Below are 18,364 nucleotides of genomic sequence, written 5' to 3' on the forward strand. Positions count from 1 at the left end.
AGTTAAGAGCAGAGACATCACACTGACTACAAAGGCCCGCATAGTTAAAGCAATGGTGTTCCCCGTAGTAACATATGGCTGCGAGAGCTGGACCATAAGGAAGGCTGAGAGAAGGAAGATCGATGCTTTTGAACTGTGGTGTTGGAGGAAAATTCTGAGAGTGCCTTGGACTGCAAGAAGGTCAAACCAGTCCATCCTCCAGGAAGTAAAGCCAGACTGCTCACTTGAGGGAATGATATTAAAGGCAAAACTGAAATAGTTTGGCCACATAATGAGAAGACAGGACACCCTGGAGAAGATGCTGATGCTAGGGAGAGTGGAGGGCAAAAGGAAGAGGGGCCGACCAAGGGCAAGGTGGATGGATGATATTCTAGAGGTGACGGACTTGTCCCTGGGGAGCTGGAGGTGTTGACGACCGACAGGAAGCTCTGGCATGGGCTGCTCCATGAAGTCACGAAGAGTCGGAAGCGACTGAATGAATAAACAACAACAACAATGATCTGCTTCTATTCAGTAAATTGACTTCATGTCCTCATTTCAGCATGGTGCAACCTTTACCACAGTGATAATAATATACATAAATACACTTTGTATTAAAAAGCTATTTATAAAGAAATTAGATTGGGAAGCTATTTATAAAGATATATGAGGGTTGACCAAACCTGACATTACTGAACTGCCTTTGTTCCTGGAATACTGTTTGCTGTGATAGTTAAGCTAGGAGGATGAAAAAGGAACACCACCTGGCTTTAATAAACTATACTGTAAGAACCTGATAAATATCATCTGCATAGCTAACATCTTCATATAGGGCTAAGGGTTAGCCTTAGGGAGCACACTTCTTTGCCTGCTTATGTGTTATCGGTGAAGGTCACAAATTAGTTTCTTCACTACAGTCTTGCCGCAATATGCCACAACCTTTTTAAAATTGATTTGGAAAATGGCATTGCCCATTCTTTTCCCAACACAGCCCTACGTCTTTTATATCTCTGTAAGAATGAGAAAATAAGAATGCCCTGTTTTGATGAAAAGTTTCCTGAAAAGTAGCTCACTAGTCTGTTCCAATATGGTCTCTAGAGCAAGCCAAGACAAAATTCTGGTGCTGTAGCCTTGTAAGTTCTGGGAATTTTTCAAAGGCATATTGTAGCATAAAGTACTCAGAATATTGCTTTAATCCTGTCAGAATGTCACTAAAACATAAAACACTGAAGCTATTTATTCCTGTACAGCAAGGGATACTAGCTGGTTATTATTTTTAAAAACATACTCAACGGAGTTGGGGTTTTATTTTTCTTCAACATTTTGTTGGTAGCTGTACATTTTATAGGTAAGAGTGAATCTTTAAATGAATCATAGGTCAGGGACAAATCAATAGATCAAAGTCACCTGAAACTGAAAAGCATGGAGTGAGAACAGTTTTAAAAGATCCATGGAAATTTTACAGGCAGGGTGATTAAGTAAAACATATTCAGAATTGCTTCATGAAACCATGTTTGTAAATACGTATATATGATTAACCTTACCTCCTGGTTCCTGAATGACACAATGCTATTTTTATGTACTTTAAAATGTAAAATTATATTAAGTTTATATAACTTTCTAAAGGTCTGACTTAGCTACACAGCTCTGTAACATGGAAGAACCCATCATATTTTGAAGACTTCAGAGTTAAAAATGCTTTACGTTTGATAAAAAGAACATCAATTTATCTCCTAAACCCAGATGTATTCTAAGTCTCGGTGGCTTTGAAATCTCTTGTCTGCTACAAAGATCAACTGCTACTGTATTTTAAAGATAATGTAATACATAGTAGATAAGATGACCTATCTCTATAGAAATGCAGAATACTTCATTATCAGCTTCATTTTTCCCAGTGCAAAATTATTGCTCTCTTTTTTATTGCTGATAAAAAAGCTAACTAAAAAGCAGTCCAGATGTAGCTCATTTGTGCTAACCTAGCTTTTAAATTGTATCAGCAGATTTACATCTCCAATTTTTGTCTAGGATTGTCAAAATTCATGGATATTAAAGGAAGCCCACTCCTCTATAAGAGATTAATGACTCATAAAAATACATTTTGAAGCATTTTGACACAGGAGCCTAGCAAAGGTGTATTCCAAGTTTACCTCAGAAGACAAATACTTTGTAAGAGCTATTTTGCATATTATCTGTTGGTGAGGATGTGCATTTTGGTTATGAAAATATATGTGAAAATAGACCCTTCATACTGCTGAAGAACATTGTTATATTATAAACAGGCTGCTTTGCTGTCATCTTATTCAGAACCCCATGGACTCTAATCTCATTAAAAATCCCCTTAGACCTTTACATCTGTATGTTTATTGAATAAATATTTATTTTATGTAAAATACCAGAATTTTTCACATTGATTTTTTTTTACTTGAAAATGTATTCCTTCAAGAAAAGCAAATTCACTTTTCATTAAACTGAAGCCTACTGCTATTTTAGACTGGTATGATATCAAAAAGGCATCCAGCTCAGCACATAACTCACAGTTCACTTTATGATTCAAAAATTTAACACCACATTTAATGCCATTCCAAGATGATGTGTACCTAAGGAATGGGAAGTGAAACTTATTTATTAATAGTATTCCAACTGAACGATAAAGTTTATAATAATTAAAAATTACTCAAGTAAAAATCTGAACAAGTTTAATTAGTCCCAATATAAACGTAGCATAAATAAATCTTATAACAAGAAATCATTAGGTGTCATTGAGTAGGGTTCAGATCTTGTTTGCTGTATGGTCTGATGGAATTTTTAAAGGATGATAAAAGTACTCCAAGCAGCTAACAGCAATCTTGCAGAGTAGAAGCATGAACCAAAAGAGAACTTGCACATTAAGCTTAATTACGTTCAGAAATAAATTCAGTCTTCACACTGTAGTTAGATGAAGAAAAATAGAGATAGCTTACTTTTATTCAGTAGATCTGGATACAGGTAGGTTCATAGTAGAAAGCACTTAATCATCACTAGTTCTTTGTAGACACTTTCTATGTGGAATAGAAAGTGTGCGTGCAAACGAGATGGTAGGGGGAGGGCTGCAGTCCTGCAGCACCTCCTGCTTGCATGTGTGCCAGAAGGGTAATGGAGATTGAAGCCCAAGAAGGAGGAGGAAGTGGAAATCAGGTGACCCATGTGACATTCCACAAGCACAATAGAGATACGACTACCAGAGAAACCCCCTTACTATGCTTGTGAGACAATGCTGAGTTGACCCCTGATAATTCCAACATGGTCCATCTTGGCCTGCCTTTAGTAATAACTCATAGCATTTCAATGGACATTCCAGTAATCGCTGTCAGGCTTTACCCAGGCATGGCAATAAATCCCTACCCAAAACCCACATTCATTGACTACCTAACAGCAGAAGTTTCACAGGTTCAATGCTGCAAAATAAGTTGCTTTATTGCAGACAATAAGGAAGTAATATTGTATAGCACCATGGATATGGCCTTGAAGGGAAAATTCAGAAGCCATTACAGATACAACAAGGGCAGAAGCATTCCTTAAGGAATGGGAGATAGTATTCAGAAGAGACTCAAGCTGGCCCCTCCCTGACTCAATGGGATATAAGAGGTAGGGAAGTAAAACACAAGCAGACTTTCAAGATTCTGTCACTATACCCTAACTCAGTAAAGTATCATTATAGCCTTACTTATGGAGCTGGTTTCTTGAGCTGGTCTAACTCTACTGACATATAATGCAAAAGCCTTGCATAATGCAAAACGAAAACAAAAACAGAAATCGAGTCCCAGATATATGTGAGTCCCAGAGTTTATATGCTATCTTTTTCCTCCTGCCCTTTCAAGTCAATATCCCCTCATAGGAACAGTCAGACTAACTGATTGGTTGACTCCTAATACATTCCAAGATACTTGCAATCTTCCCCAAATTCATAATGAAGGGATCTTCTTTCTATTGCTCTTTCACAGTCACTATACATTAGCCCTTTCTCTTTAGCTATTCAACAGTCCTTATTTATGAAGGGCATTTGGAAAAGGGACACTGAAAGTAATATGGGTATATATTGGGTATGAATGCATATATATAAGGAATCCCTTCTCACCCATATGGGTGGTGTGTGTCTTCCTCAACCTCGGATCCTCTACCAGAGGCCTGGGAGTTTGAGGGTTCTGCGCAGTATCTTAGCTGTTCCTAGCACTGCACTCTTCTGGACAGAGAGCTCTGATGTGCCTGGGATTTGTTGGAGCCACTCTCCCAGCTTGGGGGTCACAGCTCCAAGTGCCCCTACAACCACTGGGACCACTTTGGCCTTCACTTTCCACATCGTCTCTAGTTCTTCCTTCAGGCCCTGGTACTTATCCAGCTTCTCAAACTCCTCCTTGATGTTGCTGTCACTTGGCACCTCTACATCTATAACCACTGCTGTCTTCTGGTCCTTGTCTATTACCACAATGTCCAGTTGATTGGCCAGTGCCTGCCTGTCTGTCTGGATCTGGAAGTCCCACAGGATCTTAGCCCTGTCATTCTCTACAGACTTCTGTGGGATCTCCCATCTGGACTTGGGAGGGTCTAGCCCATATGCTGTGCAGATGTTCCTGTACACAATGCCAGCTACTTGGTTATGCCATTCAGTGTATGCTGTTCCTGCCTGCATCTTATACCTTGCCACTATGTGTTGGACTATCTCTGAGGCCTCTCTGCACAGTCTGCATCTCATGTCCTGTCTAGTGTGGTAGACTCCTGCTTCTATGGATCTGGTGCTTAGTGCCTGTTCTTGTGCAGCTATGATCAGTGTCTCAGTGCTGTCTTTTAGTCCAGCCCTGTCCAGCCACTGGTAGGATTTCTCAGTGTCAGCCACCTCAGCTATCTGTCGATGGTACATCCCATGCAGGGTCTTGTCTTGCCATGGCACTTCCTCTGCTTGATCTTCCTTTCAGGTCTGCTGCTGCCTCAGGCATTCTCTGAACAGCTCATCTTTAGGGGCCATCTTACTGATGCACTCCTGGATGCTCTGGGTCTCATCCAGGACAGTGGCTTGGACACTCACCAGACCCCACTTTACATCTTTATGCCTGGTATACAGTCTCTGGGTGTTGGACTTGGGGTGGAAGCCTCCATACATTGTGAGGAGCTTCTGGGTCTTTACATCAGCAGCCTCCATGTCCTCCTTTGGCCAACTCACTATGCCAGCAGGATATCTGATGCAGGGCATACATGTTGATGGTGTGGGTCTTGTTCTTCCCATTGAGCTGGCTCTTTAGGACCTGCCTTATCCTTTGGTGGTACTTGGTTGTTTTTGTCTTCCTTGCCTCCTCATCATGGTTCCCATGTGTCTGTGGGATACCAAGGTACTTGTAGCTGGTTTGTATGTCTGCTATGTGGCTGGTAGTTCCACCTCATCAGTCTTAACTACCTTCCCTCTCTTTCCTACCATCCAGCCACACTTCTTCAGTCTGAACGACATCCCAATGTCCTCACTGTAGATCCATGTCAGGTGGATCAGTAAGTTGATGTCTCGTTCACTCTTAACATACAGCTTGATGTCATCTATGTAGAGGAGGTGGCTGATGGTAGTTCCACTCTTGAACTTATATCCATATCCAGTTCTTGTGATAATCTGGCTAAGGGGGTTCAAGCCCATGCAGAACAGCAGTGGGGACATGCATCACCTTGGTATAAGCTGCATTTGATGGCCACATGTGCAAGCTGCCGTGAGTTGAATCCAGTGTTGTCTTCCACAGTCCCATTGAGTTATTGAGGAAGGTCCTGAGTGTCCTGTTGACTTTGGATAGTGCCAGGCATTCACAGATCCATGTATGTGGCATTGAGTCATAGGCTTTCCTATAGTCAATCCAGGCTGTGCTCAGATTGGTCTGTCTAGACCTTGAGTCTCAGGTGACTATCTATGAGCAGTTGGTGTTTGGAGCCTCTGGTGTTGTTCCCTATGCCCTTCGGAGCTGTGCTTATGTACTGGCCGATATGGTCCTGCAGCTTGGCAGCTATGATGCCCGATAGGACTTTTCATGTTGTGGGGAGGCAGGTTATTGGCTGGTAGTTGGATGGTGTTGTTCCCTTGTTGGGGTCTTTCATGATCAGCACTGTCCTACCTCGTGTTAGCCAATCTGGGTGAGAGCTTGCTGCTAGCAGCTGATTCATCTGTGTTGCTAGGCATTCATGCACTGCTGTTAGTTTATTTAGCCAGTAGATGTGGATTATGTCCGGGCCAGGTGCTGTCCAGCCTGTTCTTGGCCTGCTGTTGGATGTCTGCTACTGTGATGGTGACTGGTTCCTGCTCTGGGAGATTTCTGTGGTCTGCTCTCAGGTCCTGCAGCCACTTTGCACTGGTGTTATGTGTCTTCTCTTTCTCCCATATGTTCTTCCAGTACTGTTCAGTTTCTGCTGTTGGTGGCTCTGCTGTTACTGTATTGCTGCACTGCAGTTGGGAGTACACCTTGGATGGTTCTTTGGTGAACAGGGCATTTATCTTCTTGGCCTCTGCTTCTCTAGTGTATCTCCTTGGCCTGGTGGCCAGTCTCTGGGGCTTCAGATGGAGTCAGGCCCGTGTATTTTTTCAGTAGCCGAGTCTTATCCTTAATCTCCACACCCTTCTGTAGTTCCACCAGCTGACTAACTTCTCTCTGAGTTCCCTTGATCTTAGCCTCCAACCTCATGTTCCAGGGGAGGTATGTACTCCTGTTCTTCTTGATTATGTAGCCAAGCATCCCCAGGATTATAGTGGCTGTAGCATATACTAGTTCATTGGTTTGAGTTATAGTGGTAGTAGGGATTGTCATGAGGGCTCTGTTGGCATCTTCTAGCATAGTATCTGATGGTACTTCTCCACTGACCCTTGGTAATTGGTATATATAACAGAAACAATTTTTTGAGGTAAGGAGACCCCAGGTAATTTAGGGGATAAAAGTTAAGAATAGTAATTTGAACTAGGTTTGAAAAGAGGTTAGCAGCTAGTATTGATGGATATAATATCATCCTAACAGCAAGTCCCAGGTGGGAATGTATAATTATTAAAGCTGTAAAACATCTGCTTTGAAATTGTGTAAAGGAATGAAAATGTGTGGTGTACATTTTGTAACTTGAAGAAATAACTACCAGACATTCCTGGCAAAATGATAGCCATTTCCTCATGAGAAGTCAGAAGTGATTGAATAACTTTGTGTGTGTGTGTGTGTGTGTGTTTTCATTAATTACCTATTAATTTCCAGAGCCAGAATTTATTCGACTCAATGAAAATTCAATTAGCTGTGTATTTTTTTCTTAAAAAGTCTATTAGAATTAATTCATTTGGTATTAAAATAGACTATAAATTGTCTGTTGTCTAAGTGGTTTTTTTTAAATTACCAAACAGGTAAATGAATTCTCACTCCTTATTTCACCAGAAAACCCATATCCTGAATGATACTTCAGATAAAAATCATGTAGGCAACAGTAATGTTAATATGGGCTTTAGAAAAGATGGAATGGGCCAAAGGACTTTCCCTTCCTGTCATATCAGATGTATTGTTTTTATCAATATTTATTATATGAATATTTTATATGGATAGTTTTCTCAATATTGTTTTACTGAAATGGTATTGTCATACATTTATAGATTATATTAACAAATTATATTGTTAATTAGTTATATTGCATATCAAGTTTTGTTAATGGTTTTAGTCTGCTGTCAGTCATTTTGACTGGAGGTTCTTCTATACTGCTTACTTATTGAAATATAATAGAATCATTCAGTGATAGGATTTCATCATGTGTATTAGACTTAGTTCCAAGGAAATAAATGTCTGAGGTAGAAAACAGAATTCAGAATTTCAAGCTAAGAACTTAACAATATTATTTTTCTATCTGGGACACAGAAGTTAACTAAATGACTGGCTCTTAGTTAAGATTAGGTTCCCCAACTGTACAAAATACAGTGCATTTTGATGAATAGCATTTTAAGGCTAATATTTATAGAACACTGCTTATTTGTGGTATTTTTTAAACAGTAAGTGATGGCAGCTGAAAAACAAGTAACACTGATTAGCAAAAACAAAGAGACATTTCACAGAAATTCTCCTGTGTTCTAATGTTGCTGCTAATGACGTGGCATCATAACTGAGAATAAACTCAGAGCTTGAGAAGGAGATACACATTAAGTTAACAAAGATTATCAATCTGCACTAGTAATTACAATACTTAGTATTACAATATTTATTGTAAACTGCCCAGAGTCACTCTTGAATGAGATGGGCAGTGACAAAATTTGAGAAATAAATAAATAAATAAAAATCTATGTGCCGACAATGTGCAAAATGTCAGGGATTCTGAGAGAACTCAGACCCACTGTATCCATCTGGCCTAAACAACGTGTACCCTACGTAGGGTTATAGATACCTGAGCAGGCAAAGGAGGATAGAGACAATTGGAAAAGAGGCAAATGGGGGGAGAAGGAGGACACACTAACTGCTTAAAGTTTTTGGCCTCCACGACAAAAATTACAGCAAAAACCTGCAAAAAAAAAAGTACTTAGGCCTACATGTATATGAAATTACTTTTTCTAACATCATAAATACTACTTGTTCAATTGTAGTATTTTTCCAACAAATCTTTATTTTCAGGAAGATAAGCTGGCAATAACTGACAACATGCAAATTGACAATTTTTCAAATTTTACCTCAGAAACATAGGACATGTCATGTGATCTACTGACTACAATGATCATAGACCATAGAAGGGGCTGGATTGAAGCTGATTGCTAGAATCAGGGAATAAATAACATAACTCTAGGCTGTTGAGTCTGTTGATGGATGAAAGAAAGAAGCAGACAATTTACAAGGTCACAATACACGAAAGTTTGAATGACTGCTGTTGTGAAAACAGTCCAGGAAAAAAAAACCAAGATACTCAAAAAGCCAGACAATATTTGATTTTCAGGCTATGCCTGCCAGATGGAGGATATGAAGACAAAAAAGGAGATGTCTCCTTTTGCCAGACATCTGGTAAACCTAACCCTATGCCACTTAGAGCTCCTCTGTTATTCTTTTAGGGTTAGCATTGTTGGTTGATTCAGGAAATCACGGTACTTTATTTGGCTTCATTATTTTTATTCTGTCTCTCATGTGAGATGTTTTAAAAAGAGTGAAAGGATAGCCCCCTTTCCTAAAAGATTTCCTAGTTAGAAAAGTCACACGGAGGAGAGAAGTGACAGGAGACCAGGAGTATATAGGCCATATATGTTTAAACTTTATTCCTTAGCACCATCTATGTCTCTATACTGCTAAAAACCATCTCTGAGAAGCAGTTATCAAACTATCATTCCATAAAACGAAAGAAACAGGCAGGGTGCCTTAAATGATATTTTGGCTCTTGTTGAAATAAGCTTTTACATAGGAGTGAAAGCTTAAGCAAAGGTGTTATAACTGTGCTGAAAACCTGCTGAACCTGCATCTGCTGAAAAACTTTAATTTATTAAAAGTAAAATCACTTTCCTTCAGAGAACCAGTCTGATATAGTGGTTAAGGCACCAGACTAGGACTTCTGGTGGGGACATGGCAGACTTAGCAGCTGTGCCTGCAGGCTTAGTGGATGGAGTTGACAATGCGACAGGTTTTTTTGGGCTCAAGCAGGTTTTCCTGAAGGCCAGGAATGTTCTCCGGATAAAGGAGAACACCTGGAATCATCCCATCAGTCCTCTGGACAGCTGCTTGCAGCCAGAAGATCACAAATAGCGTTTCGCGTTTGACTGGTAAGAGCTAGCTGGGAGGCTGGGATGTCACCATTTTCCAAGCCACACTATAGCCTTAAAGGGACACTAAGACTGGCCACCCCATTTCTAAATCACTAAATCAATTAACGTTTTTTTTTAAGTATGCATACCCTAAGAGAGGCTTTCTACAGTGAGGAGAAACTGGCTCTCTTGGTGCTTGTTGTTGTTTTTGGGATTACTTTTTAAAAAAATCTTTAAGTTTGGACTTCGTTTTCCTTCCAAATATAAAGGAGGATTGAGAGTAAACAATTGTCTTCCTGTTATTATTTTTGTACTAAAATTGAAGATATTATCATTTTCCTACCCATTGAATCAGCTGATTTGAACCTTCAGCTTTCTGTTTCTAAGTTTTAATTTTACTAGAAGAAGTTTGTGTTCTGAGCTGCAATCAGCACAGGTCTTATTGATGTGATAGAGCTTCTCCATCTTTGTTTGCAGACTATACAGTCAATTTGATTTCAGTGTTCTCCATCCAGCAATGTCAATATGTAAAGTAATCTTTTAGGTTTTTGGAAGAAGGCATTTACCATAAACTCTGAATTTTCTTGGCAGACCACTATTAGTCTGCTTCCAAATTCTTTTCATACATCAAATTTTCCCATTATATCACATCTGTTTTACTTCAAACTTTAGCATTTAGTTACCTGTAATTAACATGACATCTCTTTTTGTTGTTGTATCAACAAAGTGCTGCAAGTCATCACAGAACTGTTCAACTTCCATATCTTCTGCATTTGGAGCATAGAATTGGAGCATAGAATTGGATCACCAATTTGGAGCATAGAATTGGATCACCATGATATTGATTGGGTTGACCTGGACTTGAATTTAGATCCTTCTATCATTTGGGGGCTGTATCCAATCACCGACATCCTTTTGTTAATAATAATGGATATCCTAATTCTTCTATTATTTTCTTGTCTACCGTAGATCTAATACTCCTCTGATGTGAAATGACTTATTCCATTCCCTCTCAGTTTGCTGGTTCCCAGAAAGTCTATGTTCAGTCTTACCTTTCTATTCTAACAAACTTATCTTGGTTCATGGTTCTGTCAATAATATACAGATATTTGCAGAATATCTTTTCTCTCTCATACATCAGGAACTGAAGTCCTTTGGGCTTTAATCCAACCACATCATAAGTACCAATGCTACCTGTACTTTTTGGGGAATGAATTGATTGCTCCATGAATCAGAAGTCACAATATAGGAAGAAAATGCCTATAATAGAATGTTAAATGGGATGGATTGTTGGCTCATGCAATATGATTGTGTTCTTAGATATGACCCTTAAGGACAGTTATAATGTACATTACAAATTTGTTGTAATATCTAGAACCACTTAACCAAAGTTAAATAACATTAAGTTTTCTTCTCAATTGTAATAGAATAGTTTCTTAATTGGTGGTCTCTCAATCTTCCTAGTTCCTTGTGTGTTATGTACCAAACCAATATAAGGAAAACTCATGTAAATGGTACCTGACATTAATGCCTTGCAGCCTCTAGAAAATTCTTTCAAACCAACTTCCATAACAAATGTCAATGGTTCTTAGCTATTTAAACTGTTTAAAATAAATCCTTCATTGTTTTTGTTTAAGTATTACCTGCATTTATCCATTTACAGACATACTATTTTGGAAGATGGAACTCTAAAGATTGCCAATGTTACCAAAGCAGATGCTGGGAGTTACACATGTATAGCAACAAATCATTTTGGGGTAGCCAGCAGCACGGGGAACCTGATTGTGAAAGGTAAGATATTACCTTTTCCAGGTCATTTTGTCTGAGCTTCAAAAGGACATCTTTGAATCTATAGATCTTGGAAAGTTTTAAAAATGATCTTAGATGAAATTTGCAAATAGACTTCTGAAAAGCTACTTTCCTGAAATATATATGAAAACATATAGGAATTAGGTACTTTGGAAAAGGCCACACTCACGTATAAGCTCCAAGGTTTGTAAAATTCTTAAACTGAATATATTGTTTTTGTTTTAGAAACATTTGTTTTTGCATCTCTTTTCTTCTGATTTTAATATATTGTTGCATCTTTTGTTAAGAAAATGTGTATTGTTCTGAAAATAGTGCACTCAGGGCAAGAATTTGGACCAGAAATCCACAGGCCACTCAGCAGAGTCAGCAGAAGAGTGAATAAGCACAGCACAATCAACTTACTAGAATGTAAGGCAAAATAATACACAATTCTTTTTAAAGATGATCCTCTATATCAGATTAGGAACAAGATTAGATAAGACCATTAACTGCTAGTATAAAATGAACTAACTGTACCATACTTGGACTCCCTTCATTAATAGATTTTTGTATTCGTTTATTTCTCTGTCTTTTGAAGCATGTTTGGTGCTGCATATGTAATTATTGCTGAAAGCTCCTTTCTGTATGCATTCTCTCGTCATGAAGAGAATTTTTTTACTGTTTTTAAAGCTAAGATATACATTTTTCCATTGGTTTTGTATTTGAGTGCCCATTTTAATTCCATGAGCAAATAATGGTTTATATGCAGAACCCCAATAGTCTCCCATTCAGCAGTTATCTTACAGGGCAACTTCTGCGTAGTTTCAACAACCCAACTCTTATCATGTGTCTGTAGTCTCTAGGCACATATATGCTTGGGTAGCATTTTATAGAGAAACATATAAAGCTTCCTTTATGAGAGAAGCTAACCAAGAACTGCATGTGGTTTAATCAGTTTTACCAATTCATTGATTTTTATGGAACTAGAGAAAATAGCTGCAATTAGGAAAACAGAGTGAACATATTTTGTTTTGCTTCCTCTTCCTGCTGTGAGGTTTCCCCATTCCTTCCTTGCTCCATTACATTGATACATTTATCAAGCTCCTGATGCTGCGACAGAAATGGTGCCATTATGTTTAGAAGAGAATGTTGCTTCTGTACACTTCCAAATAATTGTCTGTAACAAATAAAGACTGCAATTTTGTACACAGTTGAACTGGTTTGGGATTATGGTGTTAGGAGGCAAAAGTGCTGTTCGTTTTTCTCTTAATAACTATTAAATCAACACTAAAAATGGGTTATTATCTGCTTTATAATAGTGATAGAAGTAGTGAGTCTATAATCAAGCAAAAAATTGGAGCTCAAATTTTTTGTTTAGTACTCTGCTGGACAACACTGCTGGTTATCTGACTCTTCTAGCACTTAACTTTATTAATTTAAGTCAGAGACCCCTCCCCACAAAAATAAGTACTGCAATTGATATAAGATTTTTTTTAAAAAATCCTTCAAAATATATCAGTGTAATTTGTCTTGTTATGATAAAATTAGTACATATTCTTGTTTTCCTTGCAATACTAGTTCTATTTTTTCCCAAGGTATAAACCAACACATAAGTTTAATACTGTTGCCAATATTCTTCTTTTAACATTTTGGGGGAGATGGGCGGTGGCTAAATTTGAGCAATAAATAAATAAATAAATAAACATACCTCAAGGTTCCATAATGTATATATAGAAATGCTCTTTTACAAATTAAATGGGTCAGCAAAATATCAGTAGTAGCATTTCTAACTGAGCAGCTGTGCTGATATTGAATGTTTTAAATTAAACTGTACACTTTTGATGCGTAGTCTTGCATCTGATATAGTAAGTCATTATAAATCTGATAAACACTTTTCATCTCCCTCTTCTTGAGGATGGGAGAAGGAGTGAAAAAAGACCATGTATTGGAAAACAGATCAAAAGATATTGATGTACTGCTTTGTAATCCATCACAGTTTTATAACCCAGTCAGTTTAATTCTGTGGAGTCCCTGGTGCTCTCTGAGCCTTGTTGTTTTCTTGCAGACATTTCATTGCCACACTAGGCAACAACTTCAGTGCGAACAGGTAGAGGTTGCAGGTTATATACAGTGGCTTGCCCTGCTTGTATTGGTGGGGGTGTTGTTCTCTCCTGGGGAGTTCTTTGATTGGGCTGTTGTTTGCTGCTTGGTTGATTGACTTTGTTCCTTGATTAAGGTGTATTGTACTGTTTGGTTGTTCATCTGGTGTTAATCCTAGTGTTGATTTTTGCATATCTGGGTGTTGATTGCTAGCAAGGAGGTGTACTGGTCTTTTGGCTTTTCTATTGTCTCTTTTGAATGGTATGTAAATGTTGTTTACCTCTATGTGTCTGTTGATGGCTGCTTTGTCTGAGTGCCAGGCTTCCAGGAATTCTCTGGTGTTTTTGGATTTGGCTTGGTTTAGGATGCTCACAGTTTCCCAGTTGAAACTATGGTTGAGTCTGTCCATGTGTTGTGAGGTTAAGGAGTTCTCATTGTGTTTTCTGACTGCTAGTTGGTGTTCGTGGATGAGCTCTGCTAGTCTTCCGCCTGTCTGTCCTACATAGTGGCTGTTACAGTCCTTGCACTGTATGTTGTAAATAACTCCTGTTCTTTCTTCTTGGACTATTGGGTCTTTTGGGTTGCTTAATATGTTTTGAAGAGTTTTAGTTGGTTTATGTGCTACGGTGATGCCATGCGGTTGTAACAGTCTGTTGGTAGTTTCTGAGATGTTTCTGATGTATGGCAGTGTTATCCTTGTCATAGCTTCTGTTGGTTGGGTCGTAGTGGTTGGGTGGTGAGGCACTTTTTGATAAAGTTGAGAGGGTATCAATTTTGCTGGAAGATGCTGTACAGATGATCTGTTTCCTTTTTCTGGTGTTCTGGGTTGCTGCAGTGTGTAAGTGCTCATCTGAATAATGTTCTTACACAGCTTCTCTTCTGGGAGCTTGGATTGTTACTTTGATAATGGAGCACTTGGTTGGTATGAGTAGCTTTCCTGTAGCCTTCTGTTTCTAACTTGCCATCATTTCCTCTATTGATGAGTATGTCCAGGAAAGGTAGTATGTTGTTGTTTTGTTCCTCCCTTCTGAATTTTATTCCATTAAAGATGTTGTTGATGATTTCATGAGTTTCTTCCAGTTGTTTCTTTTGTATTATGACAAAAGTGTCATCTATGTACCAGATCCGTACTTTGGGTTGTATGTGTGGGAGTGCTATCCTTTCCAGACACTGCATTACAATCTCTGTTGTAAGTCCTGAAATAGGTGATCCCATGGGTGTTCCTTTGATCTGTTGATGACCTCAGTTTGACGACCTCCTTCTTTATCTTCAAACCCTTTATTTGATCATCTTGTCTAATGTCTCTATTCAGGACTTCTAAAACTAGAATAAAAAATAAAGGTGACAAAGGTGAACCTTGCCTTGTTCCTTTCTGTATATGATACGGCTCAGTTAAATCGCCATTTACAATAATACATGCTTTTTGAGGCACATAAATTGATTTAATTCCTTGAATAAAATTATCTCCAAAATCCATATTTTCCAAAACTTTGAACATAAAAGTCTAGTTCAAATTGTCAAAGGCCTTCTCTGCATCTAAGAAAACGAGAGCTGCTTGTTGTTCATTGTGTTGTTGTAGATATTCTATAATGTCCAAAACTATTCTCACATTGTCCAAAACTATTCTCACATTGTCTCTTAATTGCCTTCTGGGTAGAAATCCACACTGATCTTGGTGAATGAAGTCCTGTAAAATTTTCTTCATTCTTTCAGCCAATATTGAAGCAAAATTTTTATAATCATTGTTCAACAATGAAATTGGTCTATAATTCTTAGTTAGAGTAATATCTTGGCCTTCTTTTGATAAAAGTACAATATTGGCTTCTTTCCAAGAGTCAGGCATTGCAGAGCCCTGCAAAACAGCATTCATCAATCTTTGAAAAGGCTGAAGAAGCTGATCTTTGAAACACAATATACAATGCTGGCAAACCATCCGGACCTGGTACTTTCCCCAGTTTGGTTCTTTTTATAACTTCCACTATTTCAAAAGTAGTTATAGGATTGTTCATTAATAATTTCTTTGATTGTGAGAGTTTTGGTAATTTTTGTTTCTCAAATACTCATCTATCTTTTCCTTCTTGCCTTTCATACAAATTGGAAAAAAAGTTGTGGAACGATTTCTTAATTCCTTCATTATCCATTAATTCAATATTTCCTTCTTGAATTTTTAATATAATATTCTTTTCTCTTTCCTTCCTTAATTTATTGGCAAACTCAAAATGTCTCTGTTTAATATAATTCAGTTTTGTCTCAATTTCCCTCACAGTAAACATAGATAATTGTTGGTGTAATAATTTAAGTTGATGTAAAATACCAGTGGCGGACATCTGTACAGTCAGTAAAAACAAGGCCTGGAGCTGACTGTAGTTCAGATCACGAACTTCTTCTTGCACAATTTAGGATCAGACTAAAGAGGTTAGGGAAGACCCACAGATCAGCTAGATATGAGCTCACTAATATTCCTAAGGAATATGCAGTGGAGGTGAAGAATAGATTTAAGGGACTGGACTTAGTAGATAGGGTCCCGGAAGAACTCTGGACAGAAGTTGGCAGCATTGTTCAGGAGGCGGCAACAAAATACATCCCAAAGAAAGAGAAAACCAAGAAGGCAAAATGGCTGTCTGCTGAGACACTAGAAGTAGCCCAAGAAAGAAGGAAAGCAAAAGGCAACAGTGATAGGGGGAGATATGCCCAATTAAATGCAAAATTCCAGAGGTTAGCCAGAAGAGATAAGGAATTATTTTTAAACAAGCAATGCGCGGAAGTGGAAGAAGACAATAGAATAGGAAGGACAAGAGACCTCTTCCAGAAAATTAGAAACATTGGAGGTAAATTCCAGGCAAAAATGGCTATGATCAAAAACAAAGATGGCAAGGACCTAACAGAAGAAGAAGAGATCAAGAAAAGGTGGCAAGAATATACAGAAGACCTGTATAGGAAGGATAACAATATCGGGGATAGCTTTGACGGTGTGGTCAGTGAGCTAGAGCCAGACATCCTGAAGAGTGAGGTTGAGTGGGCCTTAAGAAGCATTGCTAATAACAAGGCAACAGGAGACGACGGCATCCCAGCTGAACTGTTCAAAATCTTGCAAGATGATGCTGTCAAGGTAATGCATGCTATATGCCAGCAAATTTGGAAAACACAAGAATGGCCATCAGACTGGAAAAAATCAACTTATATCCCCATACCAAAAAAGGGAAACACTAAAGAATGTTCAGACTATCGAACAGTGGCACTCATTTCACATGCCAGTAAGGTAATGCTCAAGATCCTGCAAGGTAGACTTCAGCAGTTCATGGAGCGAGAATTGCCAGATGTACAAGCTGGGTTTAGAAAAGGCAGAGGAACTAGGGACCAAATTGCCAATATCCGCTGGATAATGGAAAAAGCCAGGGAGTTTCAGAAAAACATCTATTTCTGTTTTATTGACTATTCTAAAGCCTTTGACTGTGTGGACCATAACAAATTGTGGCAAGTTCTTAGTGGTATGGGGATACCAAGTCATCTTGTATGCCTCCTGAAGAATCTGTATAACGACCAAGTAGCAACAGTAAGAACAGACCACGGAACAACAGACTGGTTTAAGATTGGGAAAGGAGTACGGCAGGGCTGTATACTCTCACCCTACCTATTCAACTTGTACGCAGAACACATCATGCGACAAGCTGGCCTTGAGGAATCCAAGGCTGGAGTTAAAATCTCTGGAAGAAACATTAACAATCTCAGATATGCAGATGATACCACTTTGATGGCTGAAAGTGAAGAGGAACTGAGGAGCCTTATGATGAAGGTGAAAGAAGAAAGTGCAAAAGCTGGTTTGCAGCTAAACCTCAAAAAAACCAAGATTATGGCAACCAGCTTGATTGATAACTGGCAAATAGAGGGAGAAAATGTAGAAGCAGTGAAAGACTTTGTATTCCTAGGTGCAAAGATTACTGCAGATGCTGACTGCAGTCAGGAAATCAGAAGACGCTTAATCCTTGGGAGAAGAGCAATGACAAATCTCAATAAAATAGTTAAGAGCAGAGACATCACACTGACAACAAAGGCCCGCATAGTTAAAGCAATGGTGTTCCCTGTAGTAACATATGGCTGCGAGAGCTGGACCATAAGGAAGGCTGAGCGAAGGAAGATCGATGCTTTTGAACTGTGGTGTTGGAGGAAAATTCTGAGAGTGCCTTGGACTGCAAGAAGATCCAACCAGTCCATCCTCCAGGAAATAAAGCCAGACTGCTCACTTGAGGGAATGATATTAAAGGCAAAACTGAAATACTTTGGCCACATAATGAGAAGACAGGACACCCTGGAGAAGATGCTGATGCTAGGGAGAGTGGAAGGCAAAAGGAAGAGGGGCCGACCAAGGGCAAGATGGATGGATGATATTCTAGAGGTGACGGACTCGTCCCTGGGGGAGCTGGGGGTGTTGACGACCGACAGGAAGCTCTGGCGTGGGCTGGTCCATGAAGTCACGAAGAGTCGGAAGCGACTAAACGAATAAACAACAACAAAATACCAGTATACACTGGGTTTTTCTGTAACTCAATTTATTTTACTTTAATTTGATCCAGGATAGTTCGCATTTTTTGTTGAGATTTCTTTTTTATATTACAATTATGGTAAATAAAGTGACCTCTCATAACTGCATTACTGGTGTCCCAAACAGTTCTTAGGTCAGTCCCTTTGTCCAAGTTGATGTCAAAAAAATCTTTTAAACTCCTCTTGCAATCAACCAAAACATTCTCTCTTTGTAAAATAGCTTCA

General features: G+C 38.7%; 1 protein-coding gene across 1 annotated transcript in view; it reads left to right on the forward strand.

Annotated features, from left to right (window-relative positions):
- LOC134489119 (contactin-4-like) overlaps positions 1–18,364 on the forward strand; it is a 251,112-nt gene that overhangs the window by 149,159 nt on the left and 83,589 nt on the right. The window contains exon 10 of the mRNA XM_063291601.1: positions 11,376–11,503. Within this exon, the coding sequence (XP_063147671.1) occupies positions 11,376–11,503 (128 nt within the window). The remainder of the gene's footprint in view (positions 1–11,375; positions 11,504–18,364) is intronic.

Source organism: Candoia aspera, chromosome 2 (assembly GCF_035149785.1).
Source record: "Candoia aspera isolate rCanAsp1 chromosome 2, rCanAsp1.hap2, whole genome shotgun sequence".
In the NCBI taxonomy this organism is placed as follows: Eukaryota; Metazoa; Chordata; class Lepidosauria; order Squamata; family Boidae; genus Candoia; species Candoia aspera.